The 16,542-nt window shown below is 46.1% G+C and overlaps 1 protein-coding gene across 1 annotated transcript in view; it reads left to right on the top strand.

Annotated features, from left to right (window-relative positions):
* The first annotated feature begins 396 nt into the window (after positions 1-396).
* Positions 397-16,542, top strand: part of jarid2a (jumonji, AT rich interactive domain 2a) — a 57,975-nt gene continuing 41,829 nt past the window's right edge. Inside the window, exon 1 of the mRNA XM_052511414.1 lies at positions 397-1,053. Coding sequence (XP_052367374.1) covers positions 1,009-1,053 — 45 coding nt within the window. The 5' untranslated portion in view covers positions 397-1,008. The remainder of the gene's footprint in view (positions 1,054-16,542) is intronic.

The following is a 16,542-nucleotide window of genomic DNA, read 5'->3' as shown; positions in this document are numbered from 1 at the left end:
TTCCAGTTTCTTATTGGCCACCATGCAGCAGACTCAACATCCCTCCGTGTAGCTTATCTCACACTCACATCAATACACATATAGACTGTGTAGCCATTTTTCTGCAACTCAACAAAATAAACATTGTCATTCGTATGGTAAATACATTGTGACCATGTAATTACAATGTTAGCGGCTACATTGTTTGCATTTCTAACTTGGTTATTATGTGTGCAGTCTTTATTGATGGGCCTATTTTAATACGTTTTAAATGATGAATACGGGTACAATACAATAATATAGTATATCGCATTGTAAATGTTATTTATTGATATGGAAATCATTTAGGAGGCCCGTCCATGGATCTTGGAGGGATGTATCGCGACATTGCTCCTCACGCCAGATGACTGTGTTTGTATTTTCACCCAGTCCCTAACGTGGTACTGTATTCCTCGAGACTCACCGCTGGGGCATATTCCCCGGTCTGTCGCGGTAGGAAGACGCTGCAGATAAACCCATGCCGTTACCATTACTAGCGGTGTGGGAGAGTTAACTCGTCGTCTGGCAGACACCGCTGAAACGTGTTTCTGGATTTTGTTAATTTTTTTTTTCGGGGGGGAAGCATTTTTTTGTACCTTTTAACTCCGGTCTGTGATATTCTTCAACACGGAATCTGCTGGGCCCTCAAAGCGTGTTTGATTTGTGCCTCGAGGATATCCAGGATACATGCCCTTTTCATTCGCATAATGGGAGATTGTCCGGTTCGTTGTTATGCATACGTTATAACGCAGTGATTTTGGGGGTGTTTAAATTTGTGTTTCTTGCCGTGGATTGCAAAATTGGAATTTCTCTCCCAGACGACTCAGCGAAAAGGGAAGTAGAGACAGCGTGAGAGAGAGAGGGAGAGATTGGGGATAAAGACACTGCCACCTCGCTGGATCACACCACGGGATTTAAATAATTGCATGTTCTAAAAAAGGATATACATGTGGCTATTCGGTGTTTAACCGAACCAATCCGGTTTGCAGGATGAGTAAAGACAGACCCAAAAGGAACATCATACAGAAGAAATACGTAAGTATATTCTAAATGTGTTCTGAAATGCTTAATATCGTTCCAAAACTTCTCTCTTGCTAATGAATAACGTCATATAAACTGTGTGTGGTATGCATTAGTGTGTTTACATATTGGTTTCATGTCATTTTTTTTGTCCTAAAATATCAACATCAGACTGTCCTAAAGCATCAACATCAGATGTCCTAAAACATCAACACCACACTGTTCTAAAACTTTAGATTGTCCCAAAACATCAACATGAGACTGTCCTAAAACATCAAAATCAGACTGTCCTAAAACATCAACATCAGACTGTCCCAAAACATCAACATCAGACTATCCTAAAACATCAACAGTAGACTGTCCTAAAACATCAGACTGTCCTAAAACATCAACATCAGACTGTCCTAAAACATCAACATCAGACTGTCCTAAAACATCAACATCAACATCTGACTGTTCTAAAACTTTAGACTGTCCTAAAACATCAACATCAGACTGTCCTAAAACATCAACACCAGACTGTCCTAAAACATCAACATCAGACTGTCCTAAAACATCAACATCAGACTGTCCTAAAACATCGACATCAGACTGTCCTAAAACATCAACATCAGACTGTTCTAAAACTTTAGACTGTCCTAAAACATTAACACCAGATTGTCCTAAAACATCAACATCAGACTGTCCTAAAACATCAACATCAGACTGTCCTACAACATCAACATCAGACTGTCCTAAAACATCAACATCAGACTGTCCTAAAATATCGACACCATACTGCCCTAAAATATCAACACCAGACTGTCCTAAAACATTAACATCAGACTGTCCTAAAACAGCAGACTATCCCTAAAACATGAACAGAAGACTGGCCTAAAACATCAACATCAGACTGTCCTAAAAATTAACATCAGACTGTCCCAAAACAGCAGACTATCCTAAAACATCAACACTGGACTGTCCTAAAACATCAGACTGTCCTAAAACATCAACAGCAGACTGTCCTAAAACATCAGACTGTTCTAAAACATCAACATCAGACTGTTCTAAAAGATCAACATCAGACTGTCCTAAAACATCAACATCAGACTGTCCTAAAACATCAACATCAGACTATCCTAAAACATCAACACTGGACTGTCCTAAAACATCAGACTGTCCTAAAACATCAGACTGTTCTAAAACATCAACATCAGACTGTGCAAAAACTTTAGACTGTCCTACAACATCAACATCAGACTGTCCTAATACATCAACATCAGACTGTCCTAAAACATCAACATCAGACTGTCCTACAACATCAACATCAGACTGTCCTAAAACATCAACATCAGATGTCCTAAAACATCAACACCACATTGTTCTAAAACTTTAGATTGTCCCAAAACATCAACATGAGACTGTCCTAAAACATCAACATCAGACTGTCCTAAAACATCAACATCAGACTGTCCTAAAACATCAACATCAGACTATCCTAAAACATCAACATCAGACTGTCCTAAAACATCAACATCAGACTGTCCTAAAACATCAACATCAGACTATCCTAAAACATCAACATCAGACTGTCCTAAAACATCAGACTGTCCTAAAACATCAACATCAGACTGTCCTAAAACATCAACATCAGACTGTCCTAAAACATCAACATCAACATCTGACTGTTCTAAAACTTTAGACTGTCCTAAAACATCAACATCAGACTGTTCTAAAACTTAAGACTGTCCTAAAACATCAACATCAGACTGTCCTAAAACATCAACATCAGACTGTCCTAAAACATCAACATCAGACTGTCCTAAAACATCAACATCAGACTGTTCTAAAACATCAACATCAGACTGTCCTAATACATCAACATCAGACTGTCCTAAAACATCAACATCAGACTGTCCTACAACATCAACATCAGACTGTCCTAAAACATCAACATCAGATGTCCTAAAACATCAACACCACATTGTTCTAAAACTTTAGATTGTCCCAAAACATCAACATGAGACTGTCCTAAAACATCAACATCAGACTGTCCTAAAACATCAACATCAGACTGTCCTAAAACATCAACATCAGACTATCCTAAAACATCAACATCAGACTGTCCTAAAACATCAGACTGTCCTAAAACATCAACATCAGACTGTCCTAAAACATCAACATCAGACTGTCCTAAAACATCAACATCAACATCTGACTGTTCTAAAACTTTAGACTGTCCTAAACATCAACATCAGACTGTTCTAAAACTTAAGACTGTCCTAAAACATCAACATCAGACTGTCCTAAAACATCAACATCAGACTGTCCTAAAACATCAACATCAGACTGTCCTAAAACATCAACATCAGACTGTTCTAAAACATCAACATCAGACTGTCCTAAAACATCAACATCAGACTGTCCTAAAACATCAACATCAGACTGTCCTAAAACATCAACATCAGAATGTCCTAAAACTTTAGACTGTCCTAAAACATCAACATCAGACTGTCCTAAAACATCAACACCAGACTGTCCTAAAACATCAACATCAGACTGTCCTAAAACATCAACATCAGACTGTCCTAAAACATCGACATCAGACTGTCCTAAAACATCAACATCAGACTGTTCTAAAACTTTAGACTGTCCTAAAACATTAACACCAGATTGTCCTAAAACATCAACATCAGACTGTCCTAAAACATCAACATCAGACTGTCCTACAACATCAACATCAGACTGTCCTAAAACATCAACATCAGACTGTCCTAAAATATCGACACCATACTGCCCTAAAATATCAACACCAGACTGTCCTAAAACATTAACAACAGACTGTCCTAAAACAGCAGACTATCCCTAAAACATGAACAGAAGACTGGCCTAAAACATCAACATCAGACTGTCCTAAAAATTAACATCAGACTGTCCCAAAACAGCAGACTATCCTAAAACATCAACACTGGACTGTCCTAAAACATCAGACTGTCCTAAAACATCAACAGCAGACTGTCCTAAAACATCAGACTGTCCTAAAACATCAACAGCAGACTGTCCTAAAACATCAGACTGTTCTAAAACATCAACATCAGACTGTGCAAAAACTTTAGACTGTCCTACAACATCAACATCAGACTGTCCTAAAACATCAACATCAGACTGTCCTACAACATCAACATCAGACTGTCCTAAAACGTCAACATCAACATCAGACTGTCCTAAAACATCAACATCAGACTGTCCTAAAACATCAACATCAGACTGTCCTAAAACATCAACATCAGACTGTCCTACAACATCAACATCAGACTGTCCTACAACATCAACATCAGACTGTCCTAAGACATCAACATCAGACTGTGCAAAAACTTCAGACTGTCCTACAACATCAACATCAGACTGTCCTACAACATCAACATCAGACTGTCCTAAAACATCAACATCAGACTGTCCTAAAACATCAACATCAGACTGTCCTAAAACATCAACATCAACATCAGACTGTCCTAAAACATCAACATCAGACTGTCCTAAAACATCAACATCAGACTGTCCTAAAACATCAACATCAACATCAGACTGTCCTAAAACATCAACATCAGACTGTCCTAAAACATCAACATCAGACTGTCCTAAAACATCAACATCAGACTGTCCTAAAACATCAACATCAGACTGTCCTAAACATCAACATCAGACTGTCCTACAACATCAACATCAGACTGTCCTAAAACATCAACATCAGACTGTGCAAAATCAACTTCAGACTGTCCTAAAACATCAACATCAGACTGTCCTACAACATCAACATCAGACTGTCCTAAAACATCAACATCAGACTGTCCTAAAACATCAACATCAGACTGTCCTAAAACATCAACATCAACATCAGACTGTCCTAAAACATCAACATCAGACTGTCCTAAAACATCAACATCAGACTGTCCTAAAACATCAACATCAGACTGTCCTAAAACATCAACATCAGACTGTCCTAAAACATCAACATCAGACTGTCCTAAAACATCAACATCAGGCTGTCCTAAAACATCAACATCAGGCTGTCCTAAAACATCAACATCAGACTGTCCTAAAACATCAACATCAACATCAGACTGTCCTAAAACATCAACATCAGACTGTCCTAAAACATCAACATCAGGCTGTCCCAAAACATCAACATCAGACTGTCCTAAAACATCAAACAGCTTTTCTCAGTCAGTTACTTAATTCTGAGAATAAGATATTTTCACCATTTTATATGACCAATCCAGTGCTGTCTCTCTATGGTGGTTCTAGTGTGTGTGTGTGTGTGTGTGTGTGTGTGTGTGTGTGTGTGTGTGTGTGTGTGTGTGTGTGTGTGTGTGTGTGTGTGTGTGTGTGCGTGCGTGCGTGCGTGCGTGCGTGCGTGTGTGTGAATCCCAGAATGAGCCCCGGTCCACGATTTACAACATCACATCAATAGTTGATGATTTATATTTAAAAACCCGAATTGTCTTTCAGAAAATGTAATATATTTTCTGACTTGTAGTATGATAATATGGGGACTAATGCAGACTGTAAGACATTAGGGGCCTGTGGCAAAAGTGAATGTGTCCAATTTCCTGTGCATATGCTGAGTTGAAGATGTTTAAACAATTCGCAACCTATCCTCATTTGACTTCTACCCCAATTTAGCAAATGTATTGTGCCCATTGTTCCAACAATGTTATTTCATTAATTCATCATTTACTTTCCAATCAACCTTATTCAGCAAGATTCAGACAGGACATTTATTTAATAGCTCTACCTAATAATAGGTGGAATTTTCCTTGAATCCTACAGCAACAGGAGTTATTTTTTATGGTGTAAATATTATTCACAATTAGTGTCACACCTACTGCAATTACATTCCTTTTCCAGTTGTCTTCCACTTCAACAGGGCTCCCGGGTGGTGCAGCGGTCTAAGGCACTGCATCTCAGTGCAGACCCTGGTTTGATTCCAGGCTGTATCACAACTGGCTGTGATTGGGAGTCCCATTGGGCGGAGCACAATTGGCCTGTCTGGGTTTGGCCCAGGGTAGGCTGTCATTGCAAAAAATGATTTGTTCTTAACTGACTTGCCTAGTTAAAGATACATTTAAAAAATTATTCTAACACGGGGTGTCATGTCCTAGAGTGCTTCCTACTGTTCTTGTTCACTCCTATCTCTTCTATGGTTCATATTTTCCAAGAAGGCAACATGGAAAAAACTCCTGTCTAGTTTTCGGTAAAAGTTTGTCAGAAATGCAGTAAGTCGGCCACTAAAACAAACAAAGTGGACTTCTTCTTTGAACCTGCACTCAGACAAGCACTTGCCCTTGTCGTTTAACTTCCTCTCAATGAGCGTAAGAGTGTTATTACCGAGGCTTTGTTTAAGGGCCGAGACACACCAGTAAGCGGTTCCTGGCTGAGAGTAATAGAACGGCATTTGCCAACCCGAGTGAGTGCCGCATGTAGTATCACGATGGGCAGACCTCTACAGCAGGTGGTCCCTAAAGCAATGTAGTATCACGATCTGCAGACCTCTACAGAGGTGGTCCCTAAAGCAATGTAGTATCACGATCTGCAGACCTCTACAGAGGTGGTCCCTAAAGCAATGTAGTATCACGATGGGTAGACCTCTACAGAGGGTGGTCCCTAAAGCAATGTAGTATCACGATGGGTAGACCTCTACAGAGGGTGGTCCCTAAAGCAATGTAGTATCACGATGGGTAGACCTCTACAGAGGGTGGTCCCTAAAGCAATGTAGTATCACGATGGGTAGACCTCTACAGCAGGTGGTCCCTAAAGCAATGTAGTATCACGATGGGTAGACCTCTACAGAGGGTGGTCCCTAAAGCAATGTAGTATCACGATGGGTAGACCTCTACAGAGGGTGGTCCCTAAAGCAATGTAGTATCACGATGGGCAGACCTCTACAGCAGGTGGTCCCTAAAGCAATGTAGTATCACGATGGGTAGACCTCTACAGCAGGTGGTCCCTAAAGCAATGTAGTATCACGATGGGTAGACCTCTACAGAGGTGGTCCCTAAAGCAATGTAGTATCACGATGGGTAGACCTCTACAGCAGGTGGTCCCTAAAGCAATGTAGTATCACGATCTGCAGACCTCTACAGCAGGTGGTCCCTAAAGCAATGTAGTATCACGATGGGTAGACCTCTACAGCAGGTGGTCCCTAAAGCAATGTAGTATCACGATGGGTAGACCTCTACAGCAGGTGGTCCCTAAAGCAATGTAGTATCACGATGGGTAGACCTCTACAGAGGTGGTCCCTAAAGCAATGTAGTATCACGATGGGTAGACCTCTACAGAGGGTGGTCCCTAAAGCAATGTAGTATCACGATGGGCAGACCTCTACAGCAGGTGGTCCCTAAAGCAATGTAGTATCACGATGGGTAGACCTCTACAGCAGGTGGTCCCTAAAGCAATGTAGTATCACGATGGGTAGACCTCTACAGAGGGTGGTCCCTAAAGCAATGTAGTATCACGATGGGTAGACCTCTACAGCAGGTGGTCCCTAAAGCAATGTAGTATCACGATCTGCAGACCTCTACAGCAGGTGGTCCCTAAAGCAATGTAGTATCACGATGGGTAGACCTCTACAGAGGTGGTCCCTAAAGCAATGTAGTATCACGATGGGTAGACCTCTACAGAGGGTGGTCCCTAAAGCAATGTAGTATCACGATGGGTAGACCTCTACAGAGGGTGGTCCCTAAAGCAATGTAGTATCACGATGGGTAGACCTCTACAGAGGGTGGTCCCTAAAGCAATGTAGTATCACGATGGGTAGACCTCTACAGAGGGTGGTCCCTAAAGCAATGTAGTATCACGATGGGTAGACCTCTACAGAGGGTGGTCCCTAAAGCAATGTAGTATCACGATGGGTAGACCTCTACAGAGGGTGGTCCCTAAAGCAATGTAGTATCACGATGGGTAGACCTCTACAGAGGGTGGTCCCTAAAGCAATGTAGTATCACGATGGGTAGACCTCTACAGAGGGTGGTCCCTAAAGCAATGTAGTATCACGATGGGCAGACCTCTACAGAGGGTGGTCCCTAAAGCAATGTAGTATCACGATGGGCAGACCTCTACAGCAGGTGGTCCCTAAAGCAATGTAGTATCACGATGGGTAGACCTCTACAGCAGGTGGTCCCTAAAGCAATGTAGTATCACGATGGGCAGACCTCTACAGCAGGTGGTCCCTAAAGCAATGTAGTATCACGATGGGCAGACCTCTACAGCGGGTGGTCCCTAAAGCAATGTAGTATCACGATGGGTAGACCTCTACAGAGGGTGGTCCCTAAAGCAATGTAGTATCACGATGGGTAGACCTCTACAGAGGGTGGTCCCTAAAGCAATGTAGTATCACGATGGGTAGACCTCTACAGAGGGTGGTCCCTAAAGCAATGTAGTATCACGATGGGTAGACCTCTACAGAGGGTGGTCCCTAAAGCAATGTAGTATCACGATGGGTAGACCTCTACAGAGGGTGGTCCCTAAAGCAATGTAGTATCACGATGGGTAGACCTCTACAGAGGGTGGTCCCTAAAGCAATGTAGTATCACGATGGGTAGACCTCTACAGCAGGTGGTCCCTAAAGCAATGTAGTATCACGATGGGTAGACCTCTACAGCAGGTGGTCCCTAAAGCAATGTAGTATCACGATGGGCAGACCTCTACAGCAGGTGGTCCCTAAAGCAATGTAGTATCACGATGGGTAGACCTCTACAGCAGGTGGTCCCTAAAGCAATGTAGTATCACGATGGGCAGACCTCTACAGCAGGTGGTCCCTAAAGCAATGTAGTATCACGATGGGCAGACCTCTACAGCAGGTGGTCCCTAAAGCAATGTAGTATCACGATGGGTAGACCTCTACAGAGGGTGGTCCCTAAAGCAATGTAGTATCACGATGGGTAGACCTCTACAGAGGGTGGTCCCTAAAGCAATGTAGTATCACGATGGGTAGACCTCTACAGAGGGTGGTCCCTAAAGCAATGTAGTATCACGATGGGTAGACCTCTACAGAGGGTGGTCCCTAAAGCAATGTAGTATCACGATGGGTAGACCTCTACAGAGGGTGGTCCCTAAAGCAATGTAGTATCACGATGGGTAGACCTCTACAGAGGGTGGTCCCTAAAGCAATGTAGTATCACGATGGGTAGACCTCTACAGAGGGTGGTCCCTAAAGCAATGTAGTATCACGATGGGTAGACCTCTACAGAGGGTGGTCCCTAAAGCAATGTAGTATCACGATGGGTAGACCTCTACAGAGGGTGGTCCCTAAAGCAATGTAGTATCACGATGGGCAGACCTCTACAGAGGGTGGTCCCTAAAGCAATGTAGTATCACGATGGGCAGACCTCTACAGCAGGTGGTCCCTAAAGCAATGTAGTATCACGATGGGTAGACCTCTACAGCAGGTGGTCCCTAAAGCAATGTAGTATCACGATGGGCAGACCTCTACAGCAGGTGGTCCCTAAAGCAATGTAGTATCACGATGGGCAGACCTCTACAGCAGGTGGTCCCTAAAGCAATGTAGTATCACGATGGGTAGACCTCTACAGCAGGTGGTCCCTAAAGCAATGTAGTATCACGATGGGCAGACCTCTACAGCAGGTGGTCCCTAAAGCAATGTGTGCTGAACGATGGGCAGACCTCTACAGCAGGTGGTCCCTAAAGCAATGTAGTATCACGATGGGTAGACCTCTACAGAGGGTGGTCCCTAAAGCAATGTAGTATCACGATCTGCAGACCTCTACAGCAGGTGGTCCCTAAAGCAATGTAGTATCACGATCTGCAGACCTCTACAGCAGGTGGTCCCTAAAGCAATGTAGTATCACGATGGGTAGACCTCTACAGCAGGTGGTCCCTAAAGCAATGTAGTATCACGATGGGTAGACCTCTACAGCAGGTGGTCCCTAAAGCAATGTAGTATCACGATGGGTAGACCTCTACAGCAGGTGGTCCCTAAAGCAATGTAGTATCACGATGGGCAGACCTCTACAGCAGGTGGTCCCTAAAGCAATGTGTGCTGAACGATGGGCAGACCTCTACAGCAGGTGGTCCCTAAAGCAATGTAGTATCACGATGGGTAGACCTCTACAGAGGGTGGTCCCTAAAGCAATGTAGTATCACGATCTGCAGACCTCTACAGCAGGTGGTCCCTAAAGCAATGTAGTATCACGATCTGCAGACCTCTACAGCAGGTGGTCCCTAAAGCAATGTAGTATCACGATGGGTAGACCTCTACAGCAGGTGGTCCCTAAAGCAATGTAGTATCACGATGGGTAGACCTCTACAGCAGGTGGTCCCTAAAGCAATGTAGTATCACGATCTGCAGACCTCTACAGAGGGTGGTCCCTAAAGCAATGTGTGTGAACGATGGGCAGACCTCTACAGCAGGTGGTCCCTAAAGCAATGTGTGTTGAACGATGGGCAGACCTCTACAGCAGGTGGTCCCTAAAGCAATGTGTGTTGAACGATGGGCAGACCTCTACAGCAGGTGGTCCCTAAAGCAATGTGTGTTGAACGATGGGCAGACCTCTACAGCAGGTGGTCCCTAAAGCAATGTGTGTTGAACGATGGGCAGACCTCTACAGAGGGTGGTCCCTAAAGCAATGTGTGTTGAACGATGGGCAGACCTCTACAGCAGGTGGTCCCTAAAGCAATGTGTGTGAACGATGGGCAGACCTCTACAGCAGGTGGTCCCTAAAGCAATGTGTGTTGAACGATGGGCAGACCTCTACAGCAGGTGGTCCCTAAAGCAATGTGTGTTGAACGATGGGCAGACCTCTACAGCAGGTGGTCCCTAAAGCAATGTGTGTTGAACGATGGGCAGACCTCTACAGCAGGTGGTCCCTAAAGCAATGTGTGTTGAACGATGGGCAGACCTCTACAGCAGGTGGTCCCTAAAGCAATGTGTGTTGAACGATGGGCAGACCTCTACAGCAGGTGGTCCCTAAAGCAATGTGTGTTGAACGATGGGCAGACCTCTACAGAGGGTGGTCCCTAAAGCAATGTGTGTTGAACGATGGGCAGACCTCTACAGAGGGTGGTCCCTAAAGCAATGTGTGTTGAACGATGGGCAGACCTCTACAGCAGGTGGTCCCTAAAGCAATGTGTGTTGAACGATGGGTAGACCTCTACAGAGGGTGGTCCCTAAAGCAATGTAGTATCACGATGGGTAGACCTCTACAGCAGGTGGTCCCTAAAGCAATGTAGTATCACGATGGGCAGACCTCTACAGCAGGTGGTCCCTAAAGCAATGTGTGTTGAACGATGGGCAGACCTCTACAGCAGGTGGTCCCTAAAGCAATGTGTGCTGAACGATGGGCAGACCTCTACAGCAGGTGGTCCCTAAAGCAATGTGTGTTGAACGATGGGCAGACCTCTACAGCAGGTGGTCCCTAAAGCAATGTGTGTTGAACGATGGGCAGACCTCTACAGAGGGTGGTCCCTAAAGCAATGTGTGTTGAACGATGGGCAGACCTCTACAGAGGGTGGTCCCTAAAGCAATGTGTGTGAACGATGGGCAGACCTCTACAGCAGGTGGTCCCTAAAGCAATGTGTGTTGAACGATGGGTAGACCTCTACAGAGGGTGGTCCCTAAAGCAATGTAGTATCACGATGGGTAGACCTCTACAGCAGGTGGTCCCTAAAGCAATGTAGTATCACGATGGGCAGACCTCTACAGCAGGTGGTCCCTAAAGCAATGTGTGTTGAACGATGGGCAGACCTCTACAGCAGGTGGTCCCTAAAGCAATGTGTGCTGAACGATGGGCAGACCTCTACAGCAGGTGGTCCCTAAAGCAATGTGTGTTGAACGATGGGCAGACCTCTACAGCAGGTGGTCCCTAAAGCAATGTGTGTTGAACGATGGGCAGACCTCTACAGCAGGTGGTCCCTAAAGCAATGTGTGTTGAACGATGGGCAGACCTCTACAGAGGGTGGTCCCTAAAGCAATGTGTGTTGAACGATGGGCAGACCTCTACAGAGGGTGGTCCCTAAAGCAATGTGTGTTGAACGATGGGCAGACCTCTACAGCAGGTGGTCCCTAAAGCAATGTGTGTTGAACGATGGGTAGACCTCTACAGAGGGTGGTCCCTAAAGCAATGTAGTATCACGATGGGTAGACCTCTACAGCAGGTGGTCCCTAAAGCAATGTAGTATCACGATGGGTAGACCTCTACAGAGGGTGGTCCCTAAAGCAATGTGTGTTGAACGATGGGCAGACCTCTACAGAGGGTGGTCCCTAAAGCAATGTAGTATCACGATGGGTAGACCTCTACAGAGGGTGGTCCCTAAAGCAATGTAGTATCACGATGGGCAGACCTCTACAGAGGGTGGTCCCTAAAGCAATGTAGTATCACGATGGGTAGACCTCTACAGAGGGTGGTCCCTAAAGCAATGTAGTATCACGATGGGCAGACCTCTACAGCAGGTGGTCCCTAAAGCAATGTGTGTTGAACGATGGGCAGACCTCTACAGAGGGTGGTCCCTAAAGCAATGTGTGTTGAACGATGGGTAGACCTCTACAGCAGGTGGTCCCTAAAGCAATGTGTGTTGAACGATGGGTAGACCTCTACAGAGGGTGGTCCCTAAAGCAATGTGTGTTGAACGATGGGCAGACCTCTACAGAGGGTGGTCCCTAAAGCAATGTGTGTTGAACGATGGGCAGACCTCTACAGCAGGTGGTCCCTAAAGCAATGTGTGTTGAACGATGGGCAGACCTCTACAGCAGGTGGTCCCTAAAGCAATGTGTGTGAACGATGGGCAGACCTCTACAGAGGGTGGTCCCTAAAGCAATGTGTTGAACGATGGGTAGACCTCTACAGCAGGTGGTCCCTAAAGCAATGTGTGTTGAACGATGGGTAGACCTCTACAGAGGGTGGTCCCTAAAGCAATGTGTGTTGAACGATGGGCAGACCTCTACAGAGGGTGGTCCCTAAAGCAATGTGTGTTGAACGATGGGCAGACCTCTACAGCAGGTGGTCCCTAAAGCAATGTGTGTTGAACGATGGGCAGACCTCTACAGCAGGTGGTCCCTAAAGCAATGTGTGTTGAACGATGGGCAGACCTCTACAGCAGGTGGTCCCTAAAGCAATGTGTGTGAACGATGGGTAGACCTCTACAGCAGGTGGTCCCTAAAGCAATGTGTGTTGAACGATGGGTAGACCTCTACAGAGGGTGGTCCCTAAAGCAATGTGTGTGAACGATGGGCAGACCTCTACAGAGGGTGGTCCCTAAAGCAATGTGTGTTGAACGATGGGCAGACCTCTACAGCAGGTGGTCCCTAAAGCAATGTGTGTTGAACGATGGGCAGACCTCTACAGCAGGTGGTCCCTAAAGCAATGTGTGTTGAACGATGGGCAGACCTCTACAGCAGGTGGTCCCTAAAGCAATGTGTGTTGAACGATGGGCAGACCTCTACAGCAGGTGGTCCCTAAAGCAATGTGTGTTGAACGATGGGCAGACCTCTACAGCAGGTGGTCCCTAAAGCAATGTGTGTTGAACGATGGGTAGACCTCTACAGAGGTGGTCCCTAAAGCAATGTGTGTTGAACGATGGGCAGACCTCTACAGAGGGTGGTCCCTAAAGCAATGTGTGTTGAACGATGGGCAGACCTCTACAGCAGGTGGTCCCTAAAGCAATGTGTGTTGAACGATGGGTAGACCTCTACAGAGGGTGGTCCCTAAAGCAATGTAGTATCACGATGGGTAGACCTCTACAGCAGGTGGTCCCTAAAGCAATGTAGTATCACGATGGGTAGACCTCTACAGAGGGTGGTCCCTAAAGCAATGTAGTATGAACGATGGGCAGACCTCTACAGAGGGTGGTCCCTAAAGCAATGTAGTATCACGATGGGTAGACCTCTACAGAGGGTGGTCCCTAAAGCAATGTAGTATCACGATGGGCAGACCTCTACAGAGGGTGGTCCCTAAAGCAATGTAGTATCACGATGGGTAGACCTCTACAGAGGGTGGTCCCTAAAGCAATGTAGTATCACGATGGGCAGACCTCTACAGCAGGTGGTCCCTAAAGCAATGTGTGTTGAACGATGGGCAGACCTCTACAGAAAGCAATGTGTGTGGGGTAGACCTCTACAGCAGGTGGTCCCTAAAGCAATGTGTGTTGAACGATGGGTAGACCTCTACAGAGGTGGTCCCTAAAGCAATGTGTGTTGAACGATGGGCAGACCTCTACAGAGGGTGGTCCCTAAAGCAATGTGTGTTGAACGATGGGCAGACCTCTACAGCAGGTGGTCCCTAAAGCAATGTGTGTTGAACGATGGGCAGACCTCTACAGAGGTGGTCCCTAAAGCAATGTGTGTTGAACGATGGGCAGACCTCTACAGAGGGTGGTCCCTAAAGCAATGTGTGTTGAACGATGGGCAGACCTCTACAGCAGGTGGTCCCTAAAGCAATGTGTGTTGAACGATGGGTAGACCTCTACAGCCCTAGGTGGTCCCTAAAGCAATGTGTGTTGAACGATGGGCAGACCTCTACAGAGGTGGTCCCTAAAGCAATGTGTGTTGAACGATGGGCAGACCTCTACAGCAGGTGGTCCCTAAAGCAATGTGTGTTGAACGATGGGCAGACCTCTACAGCAGGTGGTCCCTAAAGCAATGTGTGTGAACGATGGGCAGACCTCTACAGCAGGTGGTCCCTAAAGCAATGTGTGTTGAACGATGGGCAGACCTCTACAGCAGGTGGTCCCTAAAGCAATGTGTGTTGAACGATGGGCAGACCTCTACAGCAGGTGGTCCCTAAAGCAATGTGTGTTGAACGATGGGCAGACCTCTACAGCAGGTGGTCCCTAAAGCAATGTGTGTTGAACGATGGGCAGACCTCTACAGAGGTGGTCCCTAAAGCAATGTGTGTTGAACGATGGGCAGACCTCCCTAAAGCAGGTGGTCCCTAAAGCAATGTGTGTTGAACGATGGGCAGACCTCTACAGCAGGTGGTCCCTAAAGCAATGTGTGTTGAACGATGGGTAGACCTCTACAGAGGTGGTCCCTAAAGCAATGTAGTATCACGATGGGTAGACCTCTACAGCAGGTGGTCCCTAAAGCAATGTAGTATCACGATGGGTAGACCTCTACAGAGGGTGGTCCCTAAAGCAATGTGTGTTGAACGATGGGCAGACCTCTACAGAGGGTGGTCCCTAAAGCAATGTAGTATCACGATGGGTAGACCTCTACAGAGGGTGGTCCCTAAAGCAATGTAGTATCACGATGGGCAGACCTCTACAGAGGGTGGTCCCTAAAGCAATGTAGTATCACGATGGGTAGACCTCTACAGAGGGTGGTCCCTAAAGCAATGTAGTATCACGATGGGCAGACCTCTACAGCAGGTGGTCCCTAAAGCAATGTGTGTTGAACGATGGGCAGACCTCTACAGAGGGTGGTCCCTAAAGCAATGTGTGTTGAACGATGGGTAGACCTCTACAGCAGGTGGTCCCTAAAGCAATGTGTGTTGAACGATGGGTAGACCTCTACAGAGGGTGGTCCCTAAAGCAATGTGTGTGTTGAACGATGGGCAGACCTCTACAGAGGGTGGTCCCTAAAGCAATGTGTGTTGAACGATGGGCAGACCTCTACAGCAGGTGGTCCCTAAAGCAATGTATGTTGAACGATGGGCAGACCTCTACAGCAGGTGGTCCCTAAAGCAATGTGTGTTGAACGATGGGTAGACCTCTACAGAGGGTGGTCCCTAAAGCAATGTGTGTTGAACGATGGGCAGACCTCTACAGAGGGTGGTCCCTAAAGCAATGTGTGTTGAACGATGGGCAGACCTCTACAGCAGGTGGTCCCTAAAGCAATGTGTGTTGAACGATGGGCAGACCTCTACAGCAGGTGGTCCCTAAAGCAATGTGTGTTGAACGATGGGCAGACCTCTACAGCAGGTGGTCCCTAAAGCAATGTGTGCTGAACGATGGGCAGACCTCTACAGAGGGTGGTCCCTAAAGCAATGTGTGTTGAACGATGGGCAGACCTCTACAGCAGGTGGTCCCTAAAGCAATGTGTGTTCAACGATGGGCAGACCTCTACAAGGGTGGTCCCTAAAGAATGGGCAGACCTCTACAGAGGGTGGTCCCTAAAGCAATGTGTGTTGAACGATGGGTAGACCTCTACAGCAGGTGGTCCCTAAAGCAATGTGTGTGAACGATGGGTAGACCTCTACAGAGGGTGGTCCCTAAAGCAATGTGTGTTGAACGATGGGCAGACCTCTACAGAGGGTGGTCCCTAAAGCAATGTGTGTTGAACGATGGGCAGACCTCTACAGCAGGTGGTCCCTAAAGCAATGTGTGCTGAACGATGGGCAGACCTCTACAGAGGGTGGTCCCTAAAGCAATGTGTGTTGAACGATGGGCAGACCTCTACAGCAGGTGGTCCCTAAAGCAATGTGTGTTGAACGATGGGCAGACCTCTACAGAGGGTGGTCCCTAAAGCAATGTGTGTTGAACGATGGGCAGACCTCTACAGCAGGTGGTCCCTAA

This window comes from Oncorhynchus keta, unplaced genomic scaffold (genome assembly GCF_023373465.1).
Source record: "Oncorhynchus keta strain PuntledgeMale-10-30-2019 unplaced genomic scaffold, Oket_V2 Un_contig_6782_pilon_pilon, whole genome shotgun sequence".
Classification (NCBI taxonomy): Eukaryota; Metazoa; Chordata; class Actinopteri; order Salmoniformes; family Salmonidae; genus Oncorhynchus; species Oncorhynchus keta.
This window is presented reverse-complemented; position numbering and strand designations above follow the sequence as displayed.